The following is a 23,799-nucleotide window of genomic DNA, read 5'->3' on the forward strand; positions in this document are numbered from 1 at the left end:
TTAAAAATGTAGCTGACCCGTTTCCACAGAGATTTTTTTAAAAAACAAACGCCCATGAATAACAGCATAACAAGTCCAATACTGTTATTGTCCTAGGATTTATCTTGTTTTTCACTCCAAAGAAAAACATATGCAGTTACTACTGCCTCAGAGTATGGCTTGTCCTCTCGTAAACTCATGCTAGAGTTCAATCACTATTGTGAGGGGTTACAATGGTGGAACCTGTGTTTACAGTCTAGGTCTGTATACGGCAGTAAGGTTTAGATATCGTCATTAGTGTATAACTGCTATGATTGAATACATGTTGTGTTGAGAGAAAAGAGAACTCAGAAAATAAACACCACATCTCTCCATATCATCTCTACCTCTCACACATGCTCCCAACATAATGGCATCTAACAAGAGGTCCTTGCCAGTATCAAACCCATGCCAGTAGCCATTATTATCCTTATACCACCAAACAGTGAACTAAAGCCTTTTTGTTTTAAGAACTCAGCCTCAAGCATTTTTGTCAGTAACAGAAAACAGACACACTAGTAAATACAAAAAAAAAAAAAAATGTGATTACAGAAAAGCTAGTAGGGAGCTGAGAGAGGCTCAGCAGTTAGTACGCACTGCTCATGCAGATTAGGAGTGCACACCACTGCAGCAGAGGTCCTGAGCTGGGCTCCAGCACCCATTTCAATTGCTTCACAATGCCTGTAACTCCAGCTCCAAGGAGATCTGACTCCTCTGGCCTCCAGGGGCATCCTCACATACACACTCACATACACATAACTTTAAATGAATTTTTAATTTGCTCTATTTTTTTAAAAAAATAAAAGCTGATTAAGCATTAGTACCTCATCTCAAAAAAATACACACATGATCTCTAAAGCACTACACAAAACACTGTTCTAAAAATCTTAAGAGATTTGAGATGGCTCAGCAGGTAAAAGCACTTGTCACTGAGCCCAATCCTAGGAATCCATGGGAGAGCCAACACTCCCAAGTTGTCCTCTGACCTGCACAGACTAGTGTTCTGTACACATCATGCTTAGGCTAACTTGCCCAGTAAACATGACAATCAAATACCTTGCCACATTGTCACATGTTTCCTAGAAGATAAATTCATCATCCTTCACACCCCCATGAAGAATCACTTAGCAAAACAGAGCTACTGAAGGAGTCCAAGCAGAGCTTAATACAAGCTGGTTAAAGCCCTGTGTGCCTGAGTGCTTTTAAAACATCAGTCAAAAATGCTCCTTAAATACCATGTATTTTTTTAACCTATCTTAGCTCTCCTGGACAAAAACTTTACACAACATACTGCCCTCCTGAAAGTGAGTATCAAGGTAACTTAACCTCTATATTAAGACTCAGAGACATTATGAAATTCACTCAGTTTTGTGGAATATTTCTAATAAAGAACAATAGTTTTTGCAAAGCTCGAGCATAGGGCATGTGGGAATAGGTGGTAAAGCAGGCTAAATGGGGTAATTTAAAGGAAGAGGATTGTGAATTTTAACCCAAGATCTCTGATCTATTTTCTAAGAAGTACAATGAATAAAACAGAGGAAAGACCTGTACACAGCAAGCAGCTTCAATAAGAAACAAGGGAGAAACAGGAAGCAGGGGCTCCCTGAGCTAGAAGAGGAAGGAGATAGAGACAGACGGAGTTTATGAGTGATGGGTGGGAAATGGAGGCCCTGTCACTTGACTTCTAGATGAATACATGCAACCAAGACTGGAGAACAGTGTGAGAAGCATATGTGTGGTAAGGATAAGCTAGATTTAGAGATAAAGCGGAAGAGGGAAGAAAGGAGGGAGGGAGGAAAGGAAGGAGGGAAGGTGTTTAAAGGCTTAGCCTCAAATGATTAGTAAAGTCAACTTTACTTAAGCAAATCATGAAGTTTCTATTAATTTCCATCCTCAGTGAAATGAGAGAAAAAAGCACTAGACCAACTTATACAGACTATATCCAACAATAAAAGCAGTTTGGGGGCCGGGGTGGTGGCACATGCCATTTATCTCTGCTCCTGGGAGGCAGAGGCAGATGAATCTCTGTGAGTTCAAGGCCAGCCTGGTCTACAGAGGCTGTTCCAAGATAGCCAAGGCTACACAGAGAGGTGTCTACAACCAAAACTAAGCAGAGTTTTACAGGTTCTACTTAGTAGGCCTGGTTTCATAACCAGTACATACTTTGATGCCCTTTCTAGAGTAACTCCACTGGAAAAAACTTCCAGATCAAATCAGAGATAGATATGGCACCCCCTATGGAAAAACAATATTAGAAAACAGACAAGCATAAGAGATGAACCAATGAGAAAAAAAAAATCCCTCAGAGAGACTGACTATGGCCCTGATTTCTCAAAGTACAGTTCCCAGAGAACATATGCCCACAAGGGAGAGTGTTAGAAAATATCTGGTCCTTTCTTGGACTGCAACCAGCAATCTGTCTCATCAATGCACTCTGAAACCTGGAAATCAATCAGGGATAAAACACTTGCCTACTGCTAAGATCCTCAGAGTCTTCCTGAATTTGGACCTACCTGGCAGACTCAAGCTCTACAGTATGAAGCATACTTGCAAGGCGCATGATGGATCCTACTCTTGAACCAGCATCATATTGCCCCATATTCTTAGAATACCTAGAATCTCGCATGCTCTATCTTCACTCCACCTTCCTGACCAAAGACTGCTCTTGCTGCTAAACAGTAGGGATGTGGAACCCAAGCTGATTTTGTTCAACCTCAAAGGCAGTTTAATTTTATTGTTTGTTTGTTTAATTCTTGGTTTTTCAAGATAGGGTTTCTCTGGTTCTCTGTGTCCTGGAACTCACTACTTGTAGACCAGGATGGCCTCAAACTCACAGAGACCCGTCTGCCTCTGCCTCCCAAGTGCTGGGATTAAAGGCGTGTGCCACACCACCCAGCCCTCAAAGGCAGTTCTAATAACTCAAAAAAATACAACAAGCTTCAAGACTTCTGTCACAGTTTGTTTGCTTTTCCAGACAGAGTTTCTCTGTGTAGCCCTGGCTGTCCTGGAACTAGATCTGTAGACCAGGCTGGCCTCGAACTCAGAGATCCAAAGATCCACCTGCCTCTGCCTCTGTCTCCCAAATGTTGGGATTAAAGGAGTGCACCACCACCACCACACAGCAGGGCTGATTTTTGTTTAAATTCCTCTTCTACAGAAAAACATGTTGCTGAACCTTGTCAAAACAGATCAAAGTTATAAAAGTTCTATACAAATAGTAGCTTAGAGAAACTGACAGATCTCCTGATGGTTCCCCTCATCTGTATATAATGGTCTTCAGTGTTCTTCAGAGTCTAATACATAAACTACCAGTCTTAAGACAGCAACACAACCTAACTCTTTAACATATCTTTTAAGAAGGCCAGCTCCCTCTCCAGTTCTGTAGCTAGGCAAAGTTAAGACAACTTAAGCAGTTCTAATTCTGAATTTCCTAGCTAAAAACACAAAGAACTAGCAAAGAGTGATTTATGAGTCTTCAGAGACAAAGAATACTTCACGTAAGGAGAATAACCAGTTTCTCCATTCAGTCTGAGCTCCAGGAATCTAATGACTCTTCATTTATTCAAAAATGAAAATGATAATAAAATTCCCTGGTGTTGACAGCAGGTGGTTTTTAACCACCTCAAAAAACTTCACCACTACCTGACAAGCACCCACAGGCTTTCCTTGGCCTCAATCTGTCCATGTTGGAAGTGCCAATTAGTAGCTTCTCAAAAGCAAATCCTAACACAAACCATTAGAAAAAGTGCTTTCAAAATGCCAAATACAATGGGCTAGTCAAGCTCACCATGCAAGGAAAAAGCCTGTACGTCCAATGTGGGCTGCAGCTGTCAAAGCCAAATGTCAAGCAAGGAAATGATCATATTTTCAAACCAGTTCTGATGCTCATTCTCTTAAATACAAAGACTGCTGCAGCAACCTAACAGCTGTCTCCTCACCTAACCATTCTCATCTGAGGTTACACAGAAAAAGAAGGCACCAGTAAAGATTTTCTGTAAATAGTTCAGGCCTCTGGGAAGCCATCGGCAGTAAGTAAATGAATGGTCATGAGCACGTTTTAAAACTTTACAGTCACTGGGATTTGAGTTTTGTAAAAGTTTCATGGAAAAATTTCCTTTTGTCAACAGGTAAAGATATTCTTTTATTAATTCTTTTCATTCTAAATTCACCTGACAGATATGGCCCTGAGAGAGCCTGCTAACATGTCTGAGGAGTCACTTTCTAAGAAACAGAATGACCTCAGTTCTATCATTTAAGTACTAATTATGTACCATATGATGGATAAATAAGGAATCAATCAAATCATTTCACCTCCCATGTTAATTATCTACTATTCTGCTTTTAACTGAAAAGATCTCATTAACATGTTAACAAATAACTTTGCAAGCTAAATTTTAACTTTCAAAATAACAGTATATTAATATGCATGTATGTCTAAAGGAGCTTTTCACAAGCATACCAGTACTTATGGATAATATACATCAAAATGCTACAAATTAGCAGGCGGTGGTGAGTGATCAGCCCTGAAATTATATACATAACAAGTAACAGAGACTGAGTAGGTTGTATTTATTTAGGAGTGTGTGTGTGCTAGATAAATATAGATACATACACACACACACACACACACACAAAAAAAACAACAACAACAAAGGGGAAAAAGGTCATGAATTTTAGAAATAGCAAGGGAAAGGTTGAAAGAAAAGAAATGATGTAATTTTAATTTCAAAAAAGAAAAAATAATTTTAAAAAGGGAATTATTATACAAGGAAAACACACCATGCATTACAGTCAGTTCAATACATGACGGCAAGTGGTGTGGAGGTCATCAGGTATGTGACCACTTGAGAAACTCCTACATCCTTCCTGTAGCTTCTTTTAAGTAATAAAGATACCAACTATTTTCATGATGATGTCACACTAATCTGAACTTCCTGATGAATTTGCTGTGCTGCAGTGCTCAGCATGGCCTTACATGTAAATGCCATGCTTCAGGTGCAAAAGAGGCAGAAACGGAAAGATTCTCTCCAACAAAGGTCTCAAAGGACTGGTTGTGACAGCATGCACAGACCTGTGCACACTCAAGCCAGACAAAATACCAACATGGAGGGTAGAAGTGGTCCCAAAATCATCTACCTAAGGAACTTTTGGTAACTGACAGCTGCCAAAAGAGAAGAGAGTTGGCTCTTGGTAGGCTGACCACATAGGTCACCACACATCCAAAAGTTAGTTACACAGGCAGCACAAGAGGACACGAAGACATAAAGCTATGTTGGGAGAGTGTAACCAAAATATATAAAATTATCAAAGAATAAAAAAACTTAAAGGAAAAGCATAAAAATTACATTCTTCCTGCCAAGCTCAAGCTCTTCTATCCCACCCTCCTGAGCAGTTAGCACACACCAAGCCAGTCAGTTCTCCACCTACATAATTCGGTAACTGACCAACCTGAACATACTGAGGAAGATGAAAGACAGACAACAAAATATTTGAAAATGGTAAAAGTTCTAAGTAAGTGTAATGTATAATTGTTTCTATAATACTATGAGTAATTTCTCAAAACCAATCATTAAACAAATAGGGAAAATTATGGAAGCACATTATTTAAAGGAATTAATACCATTTAAGAAAGGTTGACAGCATAAATGTGAGGTTAATAATGACTCATAAGAATAACTGTGTAAATTAAAACTACTGCCAAATTGCCCCACAAATCTTTTTTCTTCATCCATAGCCAAGCTCACAAAGTAACCAGGAAGACAGACATTACTGGTACAATGGCTCAGGGGCACCCTTCTAGGAATACACTAAACACACTTACAAATCAAGGTTTCTAACACTATTAGGCAATGTTCTAGGCAATGAATTGAGCAGGCATGAAGTAAGTTATCTTGCAGATCTCATATTCCCAGAAAGATCACTTCACACCTGAGAGTTTGCATGAAGATCTTATTCTGGCTTTGAAAGTAAAATTCTCCCTAATCCCTCAGCAGATGAAACACGACTTTGATGTTATCCATTCAAGTGAGAAATAGAGTGGATGACCATGGCACCTAAGAACACTGAAGCACACTGAGAGCAAGCACTTCACAATCTCTCTCTCTATTCCCCACCCCACCCCACTCCACCCCCAGAAGGCCTGAAGATGACAGAGAGGTCTTTTCGATTAAAATGTAAAATTACTGCCTGAAACTTTACACACTCTCAACAGAAAAAAAACAAGAGGGGGAGGCAACCAAATCGTAACTCATTCACTGTTTACTGCTTAGGTATAAACTGCTCAGTGCTGTTAGAAATGTAAAGATTATGACAAAATTTGTCCTTTAATATGCAGGAAACTAGAACAAAATATAAAACACATTAAACTTCCAAAGGGTCAACAAAGGTCATTCTTTCATTGCCTCGTGAGCAATTTCAACTGTACAAGAAAAAAAAACATAAAAATATTTAACCGTGTTCTTCGATCATATTTTATACCACATGCTGGAAAATGCCTACCAGGACTCCGCTTTCATTCTTACACCTTACAATTCAACCTACACACTGCTACCAGAATAAATTTTTGAAACATAAATATCATTTGTCATCCACACTTAAAATCGTTAAGTGTTTCCCAACTGCTTCCCAAGCGCATTCAAGTTCTCGTCCCTCCTCTTCTCCCTCCTCATCTCCCAGGCTTCATCCTGCCACACTCTGCAGCTGAAAAATCATTTGGGTTGGCAATGCTACTCCCTCCCCTGAGAACGTTTCTTACACTCTTCACCAGCTAACTCCTGCTCATATCTAGTTCAAGAACATCTCCTTCCCAGAGAAGCCCTCCTGGCTACCCTCCAACTATTTTGTCAGCGTTCTCACAATGCCTACCATGATCTCCCACAACTTTCCGCACAATGCTCTGATGCCTAGCCAACTTCAAAACGCAAAAGCAGTACTTAACACAAGGCAGCTAAATAAGATCAGCTCCAGACAACAGCCAAAAAGGCCAATACTGGTCAGCAACCTCATCATCTAAGTGTTCTGAAGACCACTGCCAATATAATTATCCAAAGATATCAAGATATCTATCCCCAATACTCACTCATTCACTCATGGTTACAAAGTCAGCCCTCAGTAAATGTAATTGCCACAGCCAGGCAGTGTGGTAAGGGATTCATGTACATTAGAGCTCACTAAACCTCAAAACAACCTTCAGATACTCTTTTGCAAAGAGAAATTGGCCAAGTGGTAAAGTCAGCTTTGGATCAGAAACCCACAAGTTACCACGGAGCCTAGCAGATTCCCAAAGATTCAACACACCCTTCATTTCTAGGAAAATACTGGAAGAACTGGGGTTTGCTAGAAGAGCCCTTCATTGGCCTCTTAGGTAAGAAAGGTCCTTAAGATTTAATGAATCCTCTTCCACATGTATTCACTGTGAAATCTTTTAAAATAAAAATATGTCTAAAACAAGTTGTTCTTCCAAAAACAGCAAAAGGTAGGCAAGATTATATTTAATTCTTCACGAGGATTGGGGGAGGAGGAGAGTAGGGGAAAAAAATTCTACCTCAAGGAAGTAATCAGTTGGGCAGAAAAAAGCAAAAAGGAAGTTGGCTGAGGCTCTTCCACTGCTTCAGACACACCTCCAAGTGCCAGGTCAGGAGCTAGAAAGGCACCTCACAGCTCAGCAGAAGGATAAAGAAAAGCCCAGATTTCTAACAGATCAAACACCAATTCCACTGAAGGAGGCTACTATTTCCACTAAACTTCATCATGGAATCTGTACCTCAGCTTCACACTCTGTGATTCAAGAAAAGATAGGCTGTTTCTTTTTCTTACTTGTTTGTTTTTTACATCCCAACTGCAGTTTCCCCTCCCTCTTCTCCTCCCAGTCCCTCTTCCTGACCACCACCACCACCCATCCACTCCTCTTTCTCTTCAGAGAAGGGCAGGTCTTCCATGGGTATCAATCAGCCATGGTACATCAAGTCGCAGTGAGACTAGGCACCTCCTCTGCTGCTAAGGGTGGACAAGACCCAGCAAGAGGTCCCAAAAGCACGCGACAGAGTCAGATTTCACAAGTTATTTCTTTTTCTTTTTTCCTTTTTTTTTTAATTTTTTTTTTTAAATTTTTTTTTTTTTTTTTTTTTTTTTTTTGGTTTTTTGAGGCCAGGGTTTCTCTGGAGCTTTGGAGCCTGTCCTGAAATTCTCTCTGTAGACCAGGTTGGCCTTGAACTTACAGAGATCCACCTGTCTTTACCTCCTGAGTGCTGGGATTAAAGGAGTGCGCCACCACCACCTGACCATAGGGTATTTCTTTAATCACAAATACAACCTGTTCACATTTGTTTCTGTAGCTATTACACACCTGACTACAACACATGGCCACGAAGTAGCCTCACTTCTAATTAAAACCATACTATTTCCTTCACATGTCCTCCATCCTCTGTCCCTTCCAAACGCTTCCACATGCCCCCATCCAGTCTTTCCCTGACCACCTTTGTGACCTTACCCTTGTAATTACCTCAAAATTTACACAAACCTGTCCAGTGAATTCTCTGTCCAAGTTTAAACAAACAAAAAATATTTGTGTTCCTCAGGAGAGCAGTTGAGTGATGAAAATATAGCTGGCTACTAAGACTAAAGAACTAAATCTTAATTTATACTGTTTTACCTTAATTTATACTGTTTCTTGTAGCTATTTTTTTACCATAGTCGTACAGTGTACTTTAAAATATAGTCCATTAAAAAACTTTAAAGTTCTTTAACCTCCCTTGTGCATGTAACAGACATATGAAATTCTTTGTGTCTAAATATCTTTCAGCAATTTTGTTTTGCCTTACAGGGTCCCACTTGCTGTCCCGCAAGACCCTAGTAGAAGTGACACCAGTGTCATGCATACAGTTAAGGTGAAGGCCTCTTACAAACCACAGTGACAGAACCTGCTTCAGCATTCAATAAGCCAGACCTGGATTTTCTTTTAAGTGTCTAATCAAAATTCTAACATTAGGTCACTTCCTACACGTGGCTTTGCTAAGGTTCAATTTTAACCTTTCTTCAAAAGAGAAGCATGGTGGGTATTGACTCACACCTGAAAGTGTGGAGAAACTGAGGCAAGAAGACTATCTCAAATCCAAGGACAACCTGGGCTACAAACTTGAGTTCCATAACATGATAGCCTTCCCTGTTACAGCATGAGGTACCACTACTGGACAGATGGGAGAACAGGAGTGTGGGAAGAGTTTTATTAGGTTTGGCTTCCAGCTTTAGCCACAACAGCTCCACTATTGGCCCAGGTAAAACAAAATTTCAATCTTGATCTATCATTGAAGGATTTCAAAATATTACATCACTTTATGGCTTAGTTTAAACAAATCTTACTTTAAAAAAAAAAACAAAAAAAAAACAAAAAAAAAAAACCTTCTGACCAGGCATGGTAGCACATGACTTTTCATCCCAACGTTTAGAGGCAGAGACAGGAGGATATCTCTAAAGCTGAGACCAGTCTCTTTTACACAGTGAATTCCAGGCCAGTCAAAACTGTAAACCAGACACTGTAATATATAACATATAGTATACATATTAATTTACATATAATATATAATCCTCACCCTTTTAATATGCCAAGAAAATTATTGCATATACAGTCCATTGCTTTTTTATATAAGGATTTAAAAAGTATTCATTTCAAAAGTCATTTTGAAATATTTTTAGTTCTTTGATATCTTTCCTTAGGAAAAGGCTAATTAGTTGAAGTTAATGTTAACTCTGACACTGTTAGGGATTATGAAGAGATTCTTAGTCAAAACTTGGGGCTGCTCACCACAGGCAAGGGAGAACCAATCCTGATGGCATGGGCATAGGCCCCAGTGGCTCTGACTGACCAACTCAGCTACCCCCAGGTGAGCAGCTGGGCCTTGGGTTGGCACACCCTAGCATCTACCCCATCTAGGTCTTGCTAGAGTTCCTATAGAAAGCAAAAAGGTTTTTTCTTTTGTTCTTGTTTTGGCTGTGTTGTTTTAAGGGGCACACTGCAGAGGTGAGGGGAGGATGTGGGGGAACTGGGAAGTGAGTGGAATTAAGGTGCATTATATGAAATACCCAGGAAACCAATGGAAAAGTTGTGCTAAATTTAAAATAATAATAATCTGGAGCTGAAGAAATGGTTCACTGCTTAAGAGATAGTACTGTTATTCCAGAAGCCCCAAGTCTGGTCGTCAGCACCTTTATTCAGTGGTTCATAAAGACCTGTAAACCTAGCTGCAGAGGATCCCAAGTCTCTAGTCTCCACAGGCACACGCCCTCACAAGCACATACCACATACACATACGTCCACGTACGTACAGTCTGAAATAAGGGGCTTAGCAGTTAATGGCACATTTCTCTTCCAGAGAATCCAAGTTTGGTTCCTATGGCTCACAATCATTCATTCCAGGGGATCCAACACCTTCTGATACACTTTAAAACATGCAAGCAAAACACTCCTAGACAAAATAAGTATCTAATAAAAGTAAAAATTCAGAGCTGTTACATAGGAAAAAAATCAAATAAATATTTTTTTAAAGAGTAAACAGTTATACAGCTATTTAAAACAACAGTATGTTCCAAGAAAGTAAGTTCTAGATTGAGAACACAAACAGCTGGAAGAAATATGGAAGATGATGCAATATTTGACAGAGGAATTCAACAAAGATAGAAACACTTTAAGAAAAAAAACTATCTGAAAACCTGTAATAAGAAAATACAGTAAGTCAGAGTTGTGTGCGAAGTATCATCAACAGAATGTCTTAAGGAGAGGAAAGAATTCCTGAACTTGATGAAAAGGTAGAGAAACTGAATCAAACATAGGACAAAGATAAACTAATGAGGTACCAGTGGGAATTCCAAGATATACATGACACTGAAAAAAAAACAAACCTAAGAATAATAGGCCCAAAAGGAGAATCCAGTTCTAAAAACAGAGAACATGCTGGAGGAGCATCTCCCCAGGTAGCAGCACTCACTCTCTCAGAGGAACCAAGTTCAGTTCCCAGAACTTTGTCCAGCAACTTACTGTAAACTCACCTGTCACTCTTGCTCCAGGGGACCAAAGGGATCCAAGATATTCTTCAGGCCTCTAAGGGCACACATGGCAAACATTCATATACACACACATAAATAAAAATACATCTTTTAAAAGGCATAAAAATGTTTTTAAAGTATATTTAAAGAAGATTTGAAAAGAGACATCAGGGCCCTCCTACTATAATTAAAACACTAAACCTAAAACGAAGGAGACTGAAAGCAGCAAGAGAGAAACACCAAGTCACAAATAAGGTGCTGCCCATCAGAACAGTGGCTTATTCAAATGAAACTTGAAAGCAGGAAGGACTCTGACAGTTCAAATTCTGAAAGACAACTGCCAACCCAGACTATGACAGCAAAGCTGTCATAACTGGGGAGAAAAAATGAAAACTTTCCATGATAAAAACAGGCTAAAAGAATTTATAATTACTAAGCCAGTTCTACAAAAATATACTTGAAAGAATCTTTCAGAATGAAGAGAAAAACAAATCCATCAGGTAAAGAATAAACCACACTAGAACTGAGATGAACAGGTGGGGAAAACCAAGGAATACATTCAACAAATTGTGTCAATACACACTTTTCAATAATAACTCTGAATATGGTCAATTGTGCTGGTGCACACCTTTAATTCCAACAATTGACAGGCAGAGGCAGGTGGCTCTCTGTGAATTCAAGGCCAGCATGGTCTACACATCAGTGGTTCTCAATCTTCCTAATGCTACAACCTTTTAATACAGTTCCCCATGTTGTGGTAACCTCCAACCATAACGTTATTTTCATAACTATAGTTTTGCTACTGTTATAAATTGTAATGTAAATAGCTGTGTTTTCCGATGGTATCAGGCAACCCCAATGAAAGGGTCATTTGACACCAAAGGATTTCAACCCACAAGTTGAGAACCAGTGGTCTACATAGTGGGTTCCAGGCCAGACAGGGTTTACACAGTAAAACCCTGTCAAAAAATAAATTTAAAAGGGGGGAACTGTTAATGGTCTCAATTTCCCAACCAAAAAAAACATAGACTAGTAAATTATATCAAAAAGTAGAAGCCAGGAGTGATAGCTAAGAGCACTGACTGCTCTTCCAAAGGACCTGGGTTTGATCCCCAGCACCCACATGGCAGCTAATAACCATCTGTAGTTCCAGTCCCTCCAAGGAAACTGCAATGCATATGGCACAGGTATACATGCAGGGAAACACACACACACACGCACACAAATATGAGCAATATTTTTTAAAGGATGTATCACCTATATGCTGCCTCCAAGAAACACAACTCACCATAAGACAGACACTACCTGAGTGAGAAAGAATAAAAAGAGATACTCCAACAGACCTAGGAAATGAAGGTGTCACCATATGAATATCTAACAAGCTGTCAAACTACCTTCTAAATATGTTTACACCCATACACTTCAGGAGCTTCCTTCTGCCTTCCTTCGGGAGGCAGAGACAGGTGGATCTCTGTTCGTTCAAGGTCAGCCTGGTCTACATAGTGAGTTAAAGGCCATCCAGAGCTTCTTAAAACACACACACGCACATACATACATATAACATACACATACATACATACATATGTGTGTGTGTAACATACACACATATAAAACAAGAATATGCTGTATATATTCTGGGACAGTAGGCTAATGAGCGATCAGAGTATTTGCTCCCGATTTTACTCTTAGTAGAACACTGTAGTTACATATACTGACACTCTATTGTCATAGTCAGATAGCCACAATGACACTGCAGAAACTACAAGAAGTATTACGCAGTCAGTGAAAACACAGCAGGGTAGTGGCCATCAAAGTTTAGTCTCATATTTGTGGAATAATGATTTAAATATGAGGTCTAACTAGGTAAACTACTGATTATTTTGAAGATTATAAAGAAGCTTAGGTTGATGAGAAGATGTAGTGTGTAAAGGGACTTGCCTGTCAAGTCTGCCAACCTCACAGTCCCAAACCCTGGGATTAAAGGCATGAGCCAGCACACCCATCTACTTTCTAAAATAATTATGAAAAAAGTGTACCTCAGTAAATCTGAAGCATATGAACAATTTTAAATGCATTAAATTAATACTACTCATATCTAAATGAAACTACTTTCAAGCTAAGCACCGTGGTAAACACCTGTAATCAAAGCACCTAGAGAGTGAAGTTCTAGAGCAGCCTGAGCTACACTGAGTTCCAAGCTAGCCTGAGCTACATAATAAAACCCTATCTCAAAAGAAATGGAAGAAAAAGAGGGGAAGATGAGAAAGGGGGAGGAGAAAAAGAGGAAAGAACTCAGGGTATTCACATTTAACAATGCACTGATACTTTTATTTCAAACATGGCCATTATCATTAAGTGCTTTTTTAACTGATTACAAAATGTCTATAATGAACCAAGACAATGTTCATATTTCACTAAAACTTTTAAGTCCAAGTTACAGGGAACAAATTGTTTTAACCCTAAAAGGCACACAAAGAACTTTCAAGTTCTATAAACAGAGCAGTCTTCAACAATCTCCAAGGTAGCAAGTTTCCCAGTGAGGAGACAGTCCCTATAAATTACCCCAACTACCCATCCCAATGACACAACATAACCCAACAGACACAGAGCTGGAAACTGCCTGTTCTAAGCACTATGGCATTTGAACTGCATGCTCCTCCTGGCATTCTCCTTTCTATTGTGTGCCCACAAGAAAGAGCTCTAAGCTCTCTGATTTGCCAAGCCCTTATGACTGCTGTCCTGACTCAACAATGCTCAGCAGTAAATACTGACGCCTGAGTCACTAGAGAGAGCAGCATTTCTAAAGGAACTCCCTTTACTCTCATGGTGCCAGAATAATTCTGCAGAGAGGCTCCTCTGCAAATGCCTGGGTGTGGGACCTGGCTAGCTGATGTTAAAGACGAGCACTTTCAGCATGCTGCACTGCACAAAATTTCTTAGGAACATACTTTTTGCTTTCAGCAAGAGAAAAGACAAAGATTCCTTGATGACTCTCAGTCCATCCACATTTCTGTGTTCTTCCCAGCCAGGACATGCTCATGCCACTGCCATGGCTAGCCCAGATTACTACTACTGACAGGTGTTCTGTATCTCCAGATCTGGCAACATTCCAAAAATACATACACCATGTTCATTCAAACATACAATCACACCCACACACCTAGCCACTCTCAAGATCAACCAATAACCTTTCATATCAAAGGTCATCATGTCAGTCCAAGCTCAAAGTTCTCTGAGCTCAGACTCCCTCACTGCACTCAGGATAAAGTCCAAAGGCCTCAGCACTACCCGTGCATGGAGTTGTTATCACCACTTCTCCAGCACTGGGCCTCATCCCCAGCTGACTCCTCTTCACAATCTACCCACAGGCCACTCAGTTCCTCAACCTCTCCCTCACTTCCCTTCACTTCTGCCTCAAACACTCCTCTTTCTCCCTTCTACCCTTCTTACAGTCTCTGCTGCACTCTTCACTTTCTCCAGGGTGCTCTCATCCACCTCCACCTTACCAGGGCGGCTGCCCCTCCCTCTCACAGCACCCTGACCAATCCAGTAACTCTACCAACTTACTTCTCTGCCTCACATCCCTGAGGATGTGACAAGACTCTCACCCACCACTACCAAAGTGTTGAATAAATTCTAAGTTTCCCCTACGGACACAGTTCAATTATGGTCCATACAATGATGGAAACTATTCAAAATCAGCTATGACATGATGAAGACAATTTGGCTACTCTTTGGCATGAAATACAAACTGCACAGGTGTCTACAATTAGCCTTAGGAAAGCTTTAAAAAGGTGTGTTAAGATGTGTTACCAGATAATGAATAGCTCTGTGCTCACTACTTATGTCAGGCACATCAAAGTTCATAAAGGGGCCAGACTGAAAGAATCAATAAAGGAAGCCTGAATGCTTCAGGTCAAGACCTCTGCTGTCTGCTACCAAAGTGTCTTAGCCTGACTTAGAATCTGTTGGCTAAAGTCAAGCAGCTATTCCACTTCTCTAGTTTCGAAGCCTTGGTGAAAGTAAGGGTTCCTTTCACACATGATATTAGTCCCAAGAACATACACACAGGTTGGAAGCAGGAAGCAGAGCTCTGTGACACCCTGAGCTACTCTCTTCAGGTCATATGTCCCACAGTAAGTTACGATCCAGGGTTTCTAACAGTAGATCTGTCCAAAGTTATGTCATAAATGTGATGGCACTAAGCACTCTCAAGCACTCACCCACCACACCCTGCACTCCCTACAGGAAGGGGCAAGTAATCTATCCACCCTCTGTATGGATTGTCCCATCCAGTAACAGATAATGGTCCCTCCCTTGTAAGATTCCTATGAGAGCTCCATGCAAACACTTCCGCACTTCACAGAAAATCCAGCAATTCTTGCAACTCTAACTGTATAGAGAAGTTCACTAAGCTGTTAAGTCTTTGGATCTGGTTCATTTTGGTTGAAGTTTTTTTTTTTTATTTTGGAATTTTTTTTATAAAGAAGTTGAAGATAAATTTTTTTAAATGTTTTAAATCAAATTAAAATGAAGACTCTACAGCTAAAATACTTTTACATCTTCAAAGTTTTTGGTAATGCTACAACTTATTCTTGACTAATGTCCTTCCACTCAGAACTTTTTGAAAAGGAGGATTTACTTACTGGAAAACGCCCACAGAGATCTAAATTAAAATACCGCTCTCTTACACATATCTTTAATTTCTATATTGACCATTCCTAGCATACAGAATAGCCATTCCCCAAGATGTGTCCACTAGAAACAGCCATTCATAAATGTCCCAATACAATCTTTTAAAAAGGCAGAAAGCCTGAAGCACAGGAGCTGCCCTTACTCTTACACAGAACTAGCCATGAGGTTTGATGACTGCACCTGTTAGGTGTTCCAAGGACAATGTAAACTATAACTGGGGGTGGAGGGGGTGCTATCTGTCTCTGTCTCTCCCCTCACACACAACCCACCCTAATGCGGTATGGAATTAATTGTACATTCTGTGCTGTAAACTTTTTTTTTTAATAGGGAAAGAGGAATTTGAGAGCCAATGAGGAAACCGGCTCTCACATTCCACAAGCCAAGCTGGCTTGGGGTTTTGTTGAGAAGTTTCTGCTTTCCGTTCGGTTGGAAGGGAGGGTGTTTATTTGTTTGGGGGTTTTTTGATTATTTTTTGTCTGTTTGTCTTATTTGGACAGGGAGATTTTTTTACAGACTCCCTGATATGTGTTTCAGATAACAGTAAGACCCTCAACGATCCTATCAACTTTACTCTCCAAGTCCGAATTCTGGACTGTGGATTTGTACAAACGTATGACGTGTGAACAGCTCCCTAGAAGCAAATGGGGACTGAGATATAATTTAGGAAGTGATGATGCAAATCTCCTGGGGAGCAGCAGGGAAGGAGGGGAGGTGAAAAAGCCAAGAGGAAATACCCTCCTGATGGCTGGGCACCAACTCATAGCAAGATGGGGGGGAGGCGAACTGGCCTCCACTGGCCAAAAGAAAGGGGGCAGCTCTGCCCCACCGCGAAGTGCCAGCGCCGACACCTCCTCCCTCCCCCTTCGCCCGTGGCCCCTCACCCAAAGCCGGCCTCGGGCCAGCGAGTCCCACAGGGGACAGTGCGGCCCGGGCAGGCCTCCTCCACCTCCTCAGCCCACCCTCAGCGTCCCCTGCCCGCGGCCCTCCTCGAGCCGAGGCCGCGGTCCCCGCCCGCTCCCCCGAGGCCCGGCTTCCGCGGCCCAGCTTCCCGGGACTCCGACCTCCCTGGGGTCCCCCACCCCCACCCGAGGCCCGCGACCCTGCCCCCACGCTTACCCCCAGAAGCCGCAGGGACAGCGAGGCGGCAGGCTGGGCGCTTTGCTACGCTCGCTCCCGGCGTCTCCCATGGTGCTCGGCGGCGGCGGAGCTAGGAGGCGACGGCGGTGGCGGCGGCTGGGCCTGGGCCCCGCTCGAAGGAAGCGGCGGCGGCGGCGGCGGCGGCGGGGGGCGCGGGCCGGGGGGGAGGGGGAGGGAGCGGGCGCGCAGGCGGGCGCGAGTCCGAGGCTCGGAACCGGGATTCCAGGCCGGTCAGCTGGAGGCGGGCGGCACCACTCGGCCTGAGGAGAGAGGGGGGACGCGGCAGGAGAGGGAGGGGAGCTGCGGAGGAGGAGCTGGGTCGTGCGGGCGAGGGAGACCCGGCGTCCTCAGCCGCTCTCTCCGCCGCTCCCCAGCCACAGCGCTGTTCCGTGCGGCCGAGCTGGCGAGCTCGGGACCGGCTGGGGAAGAACCCGGAGCCCCCGCCGGCTGTGGAGTCGCAGCGGCCGGCTGTGACGCCCCGGGTCCAGGCTGGCTCCGTAATTCCCTCCCCTCCCCCCCCTAGGCTCTGCTGACCGGACAATGGCCGCTCCGCCCCCTCCCCTAGCGGACACCCCTCCCGAGGCGGCGCGATGGTCTCGCCCGAGGCGGGGGGGGGGGGGCGGGGCGAGGGGGGAGCCTCCGCTGGAGCCCCGCGGATCAGCTGGGATCGGGGCGTGCCACTTTGTTCAGCGCCCCGGTGGCGCGGGGCTGGGCGGCGCGTTCTCTGCCGAATTTTTCGGGCCTTCCCGGACCTCGCTCTTCCCAGAACTTTTAAAACCGTGAGCGAGCTCATACTCTCCTCTCTGAGGAAGGGGAGCGTCGCCTCCCCCTGAGTAAAACAAATGGTACCCCCCCCCACCCCAAGCGGGCCCGGGAGCCCATTAGTTGTTTAGGGTAAGTTGGGTCGGTCCCCAAGCGACGGCGCATGCGCCTGGAGACCTCGTCGCTGGCTCCAGAGGAAGGTGGAGTGTTTCCAAACCCGGAAGTTGTCTGGGTGTCCGGTGTCCACTGCTGGCCCACTGGGTCTTCAAGGCCGCTGCTCGCGCTCCTGTTCGACGCTGCGGAGCGTTTCTCCCCAAACTGCCAGCCGTCGGAGACTCTGACTTCCTACTTCCCCCCAATCCCAACCCACTCTCACTTCCACCCGGAAGACTAGTCCCTCTGGCATCAATAAATCTCCGGAAAATGTATACTACCTTCCTCAATAGCAGGTCGGGGCAGAGGGAACGTGGCTAAGGGTTTCACCCCACTCATGTTCTCCATCTCAGAACCGCGGTATCTTGATCTGGAAAAACTTTCTTTCTCCCTAGGGCGGATATGGTTGGTTTAGGCAAGAGATTTGACCTTTTCTTTTACATCCATGCTGTATATTAGTAAGTGGCCAAAGAAACCTGAGCCATTGAAAAAAAAATCCTTTAATATTCCTTATCCACGATCCTGAATTCTGTCTGTTCTTCACTCAGTGGTAACCGGAACAGTCCACTGCCGATCACTAATCTGAACATAAAGGAAATTTCCACCAGAACTCTTGGAGAAGTGACCTGGCCCTAAAGGTTTTGGAGCCAACTTGAAAGTTCAAAACTTCCGGGAAGGCTACCATGTACCCTCTCAATCCCAAGGGGATCTATCCCCAGAGAATATTACTTTGATTAACTCGATTATCAAATGTACTTTTCCTTTATATCAGCGTGTGCATTCTCTGGATTTGTGAACACTAGCATCTATTCTCTTGGCTTTTAGACTTCTAAAAGCCAGGAATCCCACTGAGTTTATAATCAGAATGATGACAGTGAAGGCAGTGATTGAAAATGATGCTACTGACGGGGAAGGCCATGACTACAAACAAAATTAAGATAGCTGATGCCACAGTTTTAATCTGATCTTGTGAACTTTCACATGCCTTCAATAACGACTTGTCAGAAGTGCATCCCTTTGTGCCAGCCCTCCAGAGGCAGAGGCTGGCAGATTTCTGTAAATTTGAGGCTAGCCTGGTTCTACACCTTGAGTTTCAGGACAGCAGGGGCTCCAGAGAGAGATCATGCCTGGAAAACAACGTAAATAAACATCTGCAGCATTCCCCATTCTCACTGGATCCATGCTGCCCCTTAAGTTCTCACTTAAACTGGCATAACCACATAACGAGAGACAGCCTTTGTGTGTAACAAGTGATATTTACTCCCCCCACACATGCACACATCTCTCTCTACTGGCATCTTGATGGCTGTCTTTTCTGTGCAGAAGAGAAAACCCAAAGAAAAGTTGGATGTATAAAGTACTTGTTTGTTATCTAACAAACTGCTTGCCTTGTTTGCCTTCCCTAATTCAACAAGTGTGTACTGAATGCCTGGAATGTCCGATCCCTCGGGAAACTAGAATAATTCATAAGCAGGTCCGGACTCCCTGCGTACAGGAAGTTAGGTCACTTGCCTTTAATCTGCTTCTCAGGCTCCATTTAGTTCTCTCCATTCTGTCCCCGTGGTAGTATGAATGTAGTTTTTCCCCCATAAGCTCATAGGGAATGGCACTAATGGGAGGTGGGGCCTTGTTGAAGGAAGTGGGTCACCATGGGGGCAGGCTTTGAGGTCTATGCTCAAGAGACTGCCCCGTGTCTCAGTTCACTTCCTGCTGCCTGCAGATCAAAGATTTGGAATTCTCAGCTCTGTCTCCAGCACCATGTCTGCCTGTACACCACCATGTCCCACCATGATGATTAGCGAAACTAAAATTCTGAACTATAAACCACCCCATTATGTTTTCCTTTTAAGAGTTGCCCTGGACATCAAGGTGCCTCTTCACAGCAATAGAAACCCTAACTAAGACAGTCGCTACAAGTCAGCACTTGCCTTTTCTTAAACGCACCTTGCCTGTTCTTGTCTCTGTTCCTCTGGCCCTCCTATCGCCTCTGCCTCAACTGCCCTTCCTCCCTCTGTCCCAGTGTATTCCTACTGCATCAGGGATATGTTCCCCTTCAGTACCCTCCGACTCTGCTGCAAGAATACTGGTTCCTTTCTCACATGCACATGATAGGACAACCCAGAAACTGTCTCTGCTTATCTCCTCTTACAAAACTGTCTTCAAGCTGGACGGTGGTTGCAAACACCATTAATTCCATTCTGGAGGCAGAGGCAGGAGAATTTCTGTGAGTTGACAGTCAGGGCTACACAAAGAAACACTGTCTCAAAAAAAAAAAAAAACAGAAAAAAAATTGTCTTTAAAAAGACCAAGGTTAGAGCAAAGTTAGCCCATATTTGCTAAATAGAAAAACTAATTTGGCAAAAATTTAGTTCTTGCCAAGAACCTTGTCTTTGTAAGTAGAAAAATCACATACATTTCTTTGTGCAAAACCAATCTCCGTGTGTGTGTGTGTGACCACACAGAACACAAGGGTAAAGGAAACAAGATTGTGGGCCAGCAAGACAGTTCAGTTGATAAAGGTGCATGCCAACAAACCTGATGACCTGAGTTTGATGCCAAGATCCACATGGTGGAAGGAGAGAACCAACTCCTGAGTGTTGTTCTTTGCCCTCAACAAGGTAGCCATGGCACAAGGCTATACACACAGACACAAAATAAATGAAGCAAAAGATTTAAAAAAAAAAAAGTTGCTTTGCAAACACACCTGTAATTCCAGCACTCAAAAAGCTGAAGCAAGAGGATCACAATTCAGGGCCACATTAACAAAACACTATCTCAAAACCTAAAACTAATAAGCTCACAAGAACAAGCCAATCTCACACAAGGACCTTAAATATCAACAGGAAGCCATGTGGCTAGTCCCTCAAATCCTTTTTTCTGGTCACATGTTCTTTCATCTCCGCTTTTTTTTCCTGCAAAGCTGCTTCATTCCCTGCTGACCTGCCTCTCTGAGAACATACTCCAAGCTTAGTGACCGTCATGTCAAGAGCAAGCTAAGACTCTTTAATATTGATGGATTCCAATTTCTGAGGGAAAGGAACTGGTCAGTCTAGTTAATACCAGGTCGTCAGATCTTAGTCTATGCCAACTTCTGCCAACATAACGGTGCAGTCAGAACCACAGCGACACAAGTGTGACTGCCAGAGACCCATCCTTGGGGCTGTGGTTCTCAGGAGGGTCAGCTGAGCCAGGCTTGGGGCAGCACATGCCTTAATCCCAGTATGCTAAAGGCAGATACAGGAGAAACTCTTCTTAGTTTAAGGCCAGTCTGGTTTGCATAGAGAGTCTCAAGCCAGCCAGCGTTTTATAGTGAGACCCTCTCTACAATTTAAAAAAAAAATTATTGCAAAAAGATAAAGGATCAATAGTCTACTTGACAGAAGGTGTCCAGAACACACCAGAAAAAGGAATAAACTATAACATCAGGTTCAAAAGGATAAAAGGCAATGGGTGGGATCAAGAATTTCCCAAGACTGGCTCCAATTTAAACCACCCTGGGCCTTTAAGTCACCACCCCCCAAAGAAACCATCATGGACACACTCCCATGTTACAGAATCTTGTACAACACTCGCTGCCCTGGTGAAACCTGTCACCATTTACGAGAAAGTATTCATGAGTCTTTGCTACAAACTTCCTGTTTGTTTTGCCCACCATTACTTACCTAAAGTCAAAGGCACATTTGGTTTTATATTGAGTCGATATTTGTTGAGGGCCTTCTACATGGTTCAGTGAGTGAGAGTGTTTGCTGCCAAGCCTGACCACCTGAGTTCAATCCCAGAGTTAAAGGGAAGAGAACTCCCACAAGCCAGACTATGAAAACCACTCTTATATACAAATTTGATTCTAGAAGTGAGTCATTGTTAGTAAAATTAAAGGCACAGCAGTTTGTTCATCTGTGTGAGATCCCCACAAGGCCTGATGTTGAACACCTATAATCCCAGCTGCTTTGGAATCTGAACAGGAAGATCTCAAGCTCAAAGGAAACCTAAGCTTGGAGTGAGTCAAGGCCAGTCTAGACAACTTTGTGAACCTGTCTCACAAAAAAACAAAACAAGAAGGGCTGAAGAGACAGTTCCACAGTTAGAAATATGTACTGCTCTTGTAGAGGACCCAGGAACAGTTTCTCACATGCACAACCTGTGGCTCTCAACCACCTGTGACTCCAGGTTCAGGTGTGTGATGCCCTCTGGCCTCCTTGTACACCCACACTCACCTATTCATACACACACTTTAGAATTTTAAAAATTTCATTATTTTGTTTTGTTTTTTCGAGACAAGGTTTCTCTGTGTGGTCCTTGCTGTCCTGGAACTCACTCTGTAGACCAACTAGGCTGACCTGAAACTCAGAGATCTGTCTGGCTCTACCTCCTAAGTGTTGAGGATAAGGGCATGTGCCACCACTGCCCTGCTAATCTTTTTTTTCCTTAAAAAAAAAAAAAAGTAAAAGGGGTCAGGGAGGATGTATATCAACACTACAGCTCATGCCTAGGAGTCACCATTGAGGAGCCTGGCTATGGCCCAATGGTGGACCCCCTGCCTAGCACATACCAATGAGGGACTAGAGGTGTGTGTGTTCAGTGGTACTTTCAAGGTCACATATAGGCTCAGCCTCTAGTACTGCAAAATAAATGCATCAACAAAAAAGTAAGACCCATATACAGATTAACATTTGAATTGTTCTACCTACGATGAAGGTCTGACACAGTCACAACCTACCCTCCCTAGAAGATGGTGGAAGTGCTGGTTTGGGAGGGGCCGCACTACAGTTGGATGAAATAAGACATTCTTAGCCAGTTTAATTCTTCCCCCTCAGTTGCCAGGGTCTGGATCAGAAGAGCTCTGGTCCAGTTCCCAGTAAGAGCCCCTCCTCCTCACAGGATGAAAGCTCAGAGAGGGCGTAACATTTCAGGGTATCAACAGAGTAGGGGGCCAAGGTGTAAGGTAATTGGCAGAAGTGCTTCTGTCCTGATTGTCTTGGTTGTTTTCTCGTATGGATTGCCTTCCAGACGAACTGGGATGTGGCTCTTGGGAGTATTTCGCCTTCACTGCTGGCCCAAAGGAGCCATCAAACATGCTCGGGAGGAGCTAGGGAAGAATAACATTGCCTCAGCAGCTGAGGTTTTGGGGAGCAGGTCTCGTGGGTCTCAAAGGCAGAGCAGCATGAGAGTCCAGGAGGCCTTACTTAACCCTGTAATGCAACCACAAAGGGGCTTTAGGGACCCGAGAGGAAGCAGATGACAGCCCCCTCTCCTGCCCCGGCCTAATCCTTAACCCCACAACTCTAACCCGGTTTTAAAGCTGCTGTAATTCACTCTAACCTGGTATAAATCCCAGTGTCCAAACCCTGGGTCTTAATCCTAATCCCCATATTAGCTGCCAGAGTCCCAAATATCAGTCCCTGCATCCACCCTGATTCCAGAGACTTAGCAGAGACTCCTTGCTGGCAGCTGATGTGCCCCCAGTTCCTCTTCACTGTAACCCCCCACTCATAGGAACAGGGAACCCCAGAATACCCTATATTCTTGGGAACTGAGAAGCCAGTTTTGGCCATCAGTGAAGAGAAAAAGGCCTTGGCCTGCCAGGAAAGAGGACATGTGGCATCTCCCTACTGACCCAGCAACCTTATGTCCTAGGCTTCTAGTTCAGGGGCTGCAGAACCCGGTAAGTCCAGGAAAGACACTACCCAAGTCCCCATGTGACTCTGGTCCCAAGGGTACAGCTGACAAAGGGCAAAAGATCTGAGGCCCCTCTATAAAACAATAGGATGTGGAGAGGTGGGCAGATCTCTGCTTTTGAGGCCAGCCTGATCTACACAGAGAACTTCAGGCCAAGCAGGGAAACACACAAGGATGTCGTGAAGCACTTCCTCCAAACTCATCTGAGAACATGGGGGATTCTGCTCTCTCATTTGAGCCTGATTTTCCTGGCTGGGAATTTCTTTTTATTCCATTGAACAAAACCCTGTGTAAGTTTCCTCCCAGCCTTAAAGTTTTCTG

General features: G+C 43.4%; 1 protein-coding gene across 3 annotated transcripts in view; it reads right to left on the minus strand.

Moving 5' to 3' along the window:
* The window catches only part of Zfand3 (zinc finger AN1-type containing 3), a 243,572-nt gene that overhangs the window by 200,441 nt on the left and 19,332 nt on the right, over positions 1-23,799 (minus strand). Inside the window, exon 1 of one of the 3 annotated variants that reach the window (XR_014998380.2) lies at positions 16,867-17,975. The exons of 1 other annotated variant lie outside the window; for it this stretch is intronic. Coding sequence is in view for 1 of the 2 variants with exons in the window: in XM_085679850.2 (XP_085535976.1) it covers positions 16,867-16,937 (71 nt within the window). In the remaining variant the exon portion in view is untranslated. Of the gene's footprint in view, positions 1-16,866; positions 17,976-23,799 lie in introns of those variants that run through there. One more of the 3 variants, XM_085679850.2, reaches the window with a different exon arrangement.

The sequence above is a fragment of the Myodes glareolus genome, chromosome 18 (assembly GCF_982192425.1).
Source record: "Myodes glareolus chromosome 18, mMyoGla1.1, whole genome shotgun sequence".
NCBI lineage: Eukaryota > Metazoa > Chordata > Mammalia > Rodentia > Cricetidae > Myodes > Myodes glareolus.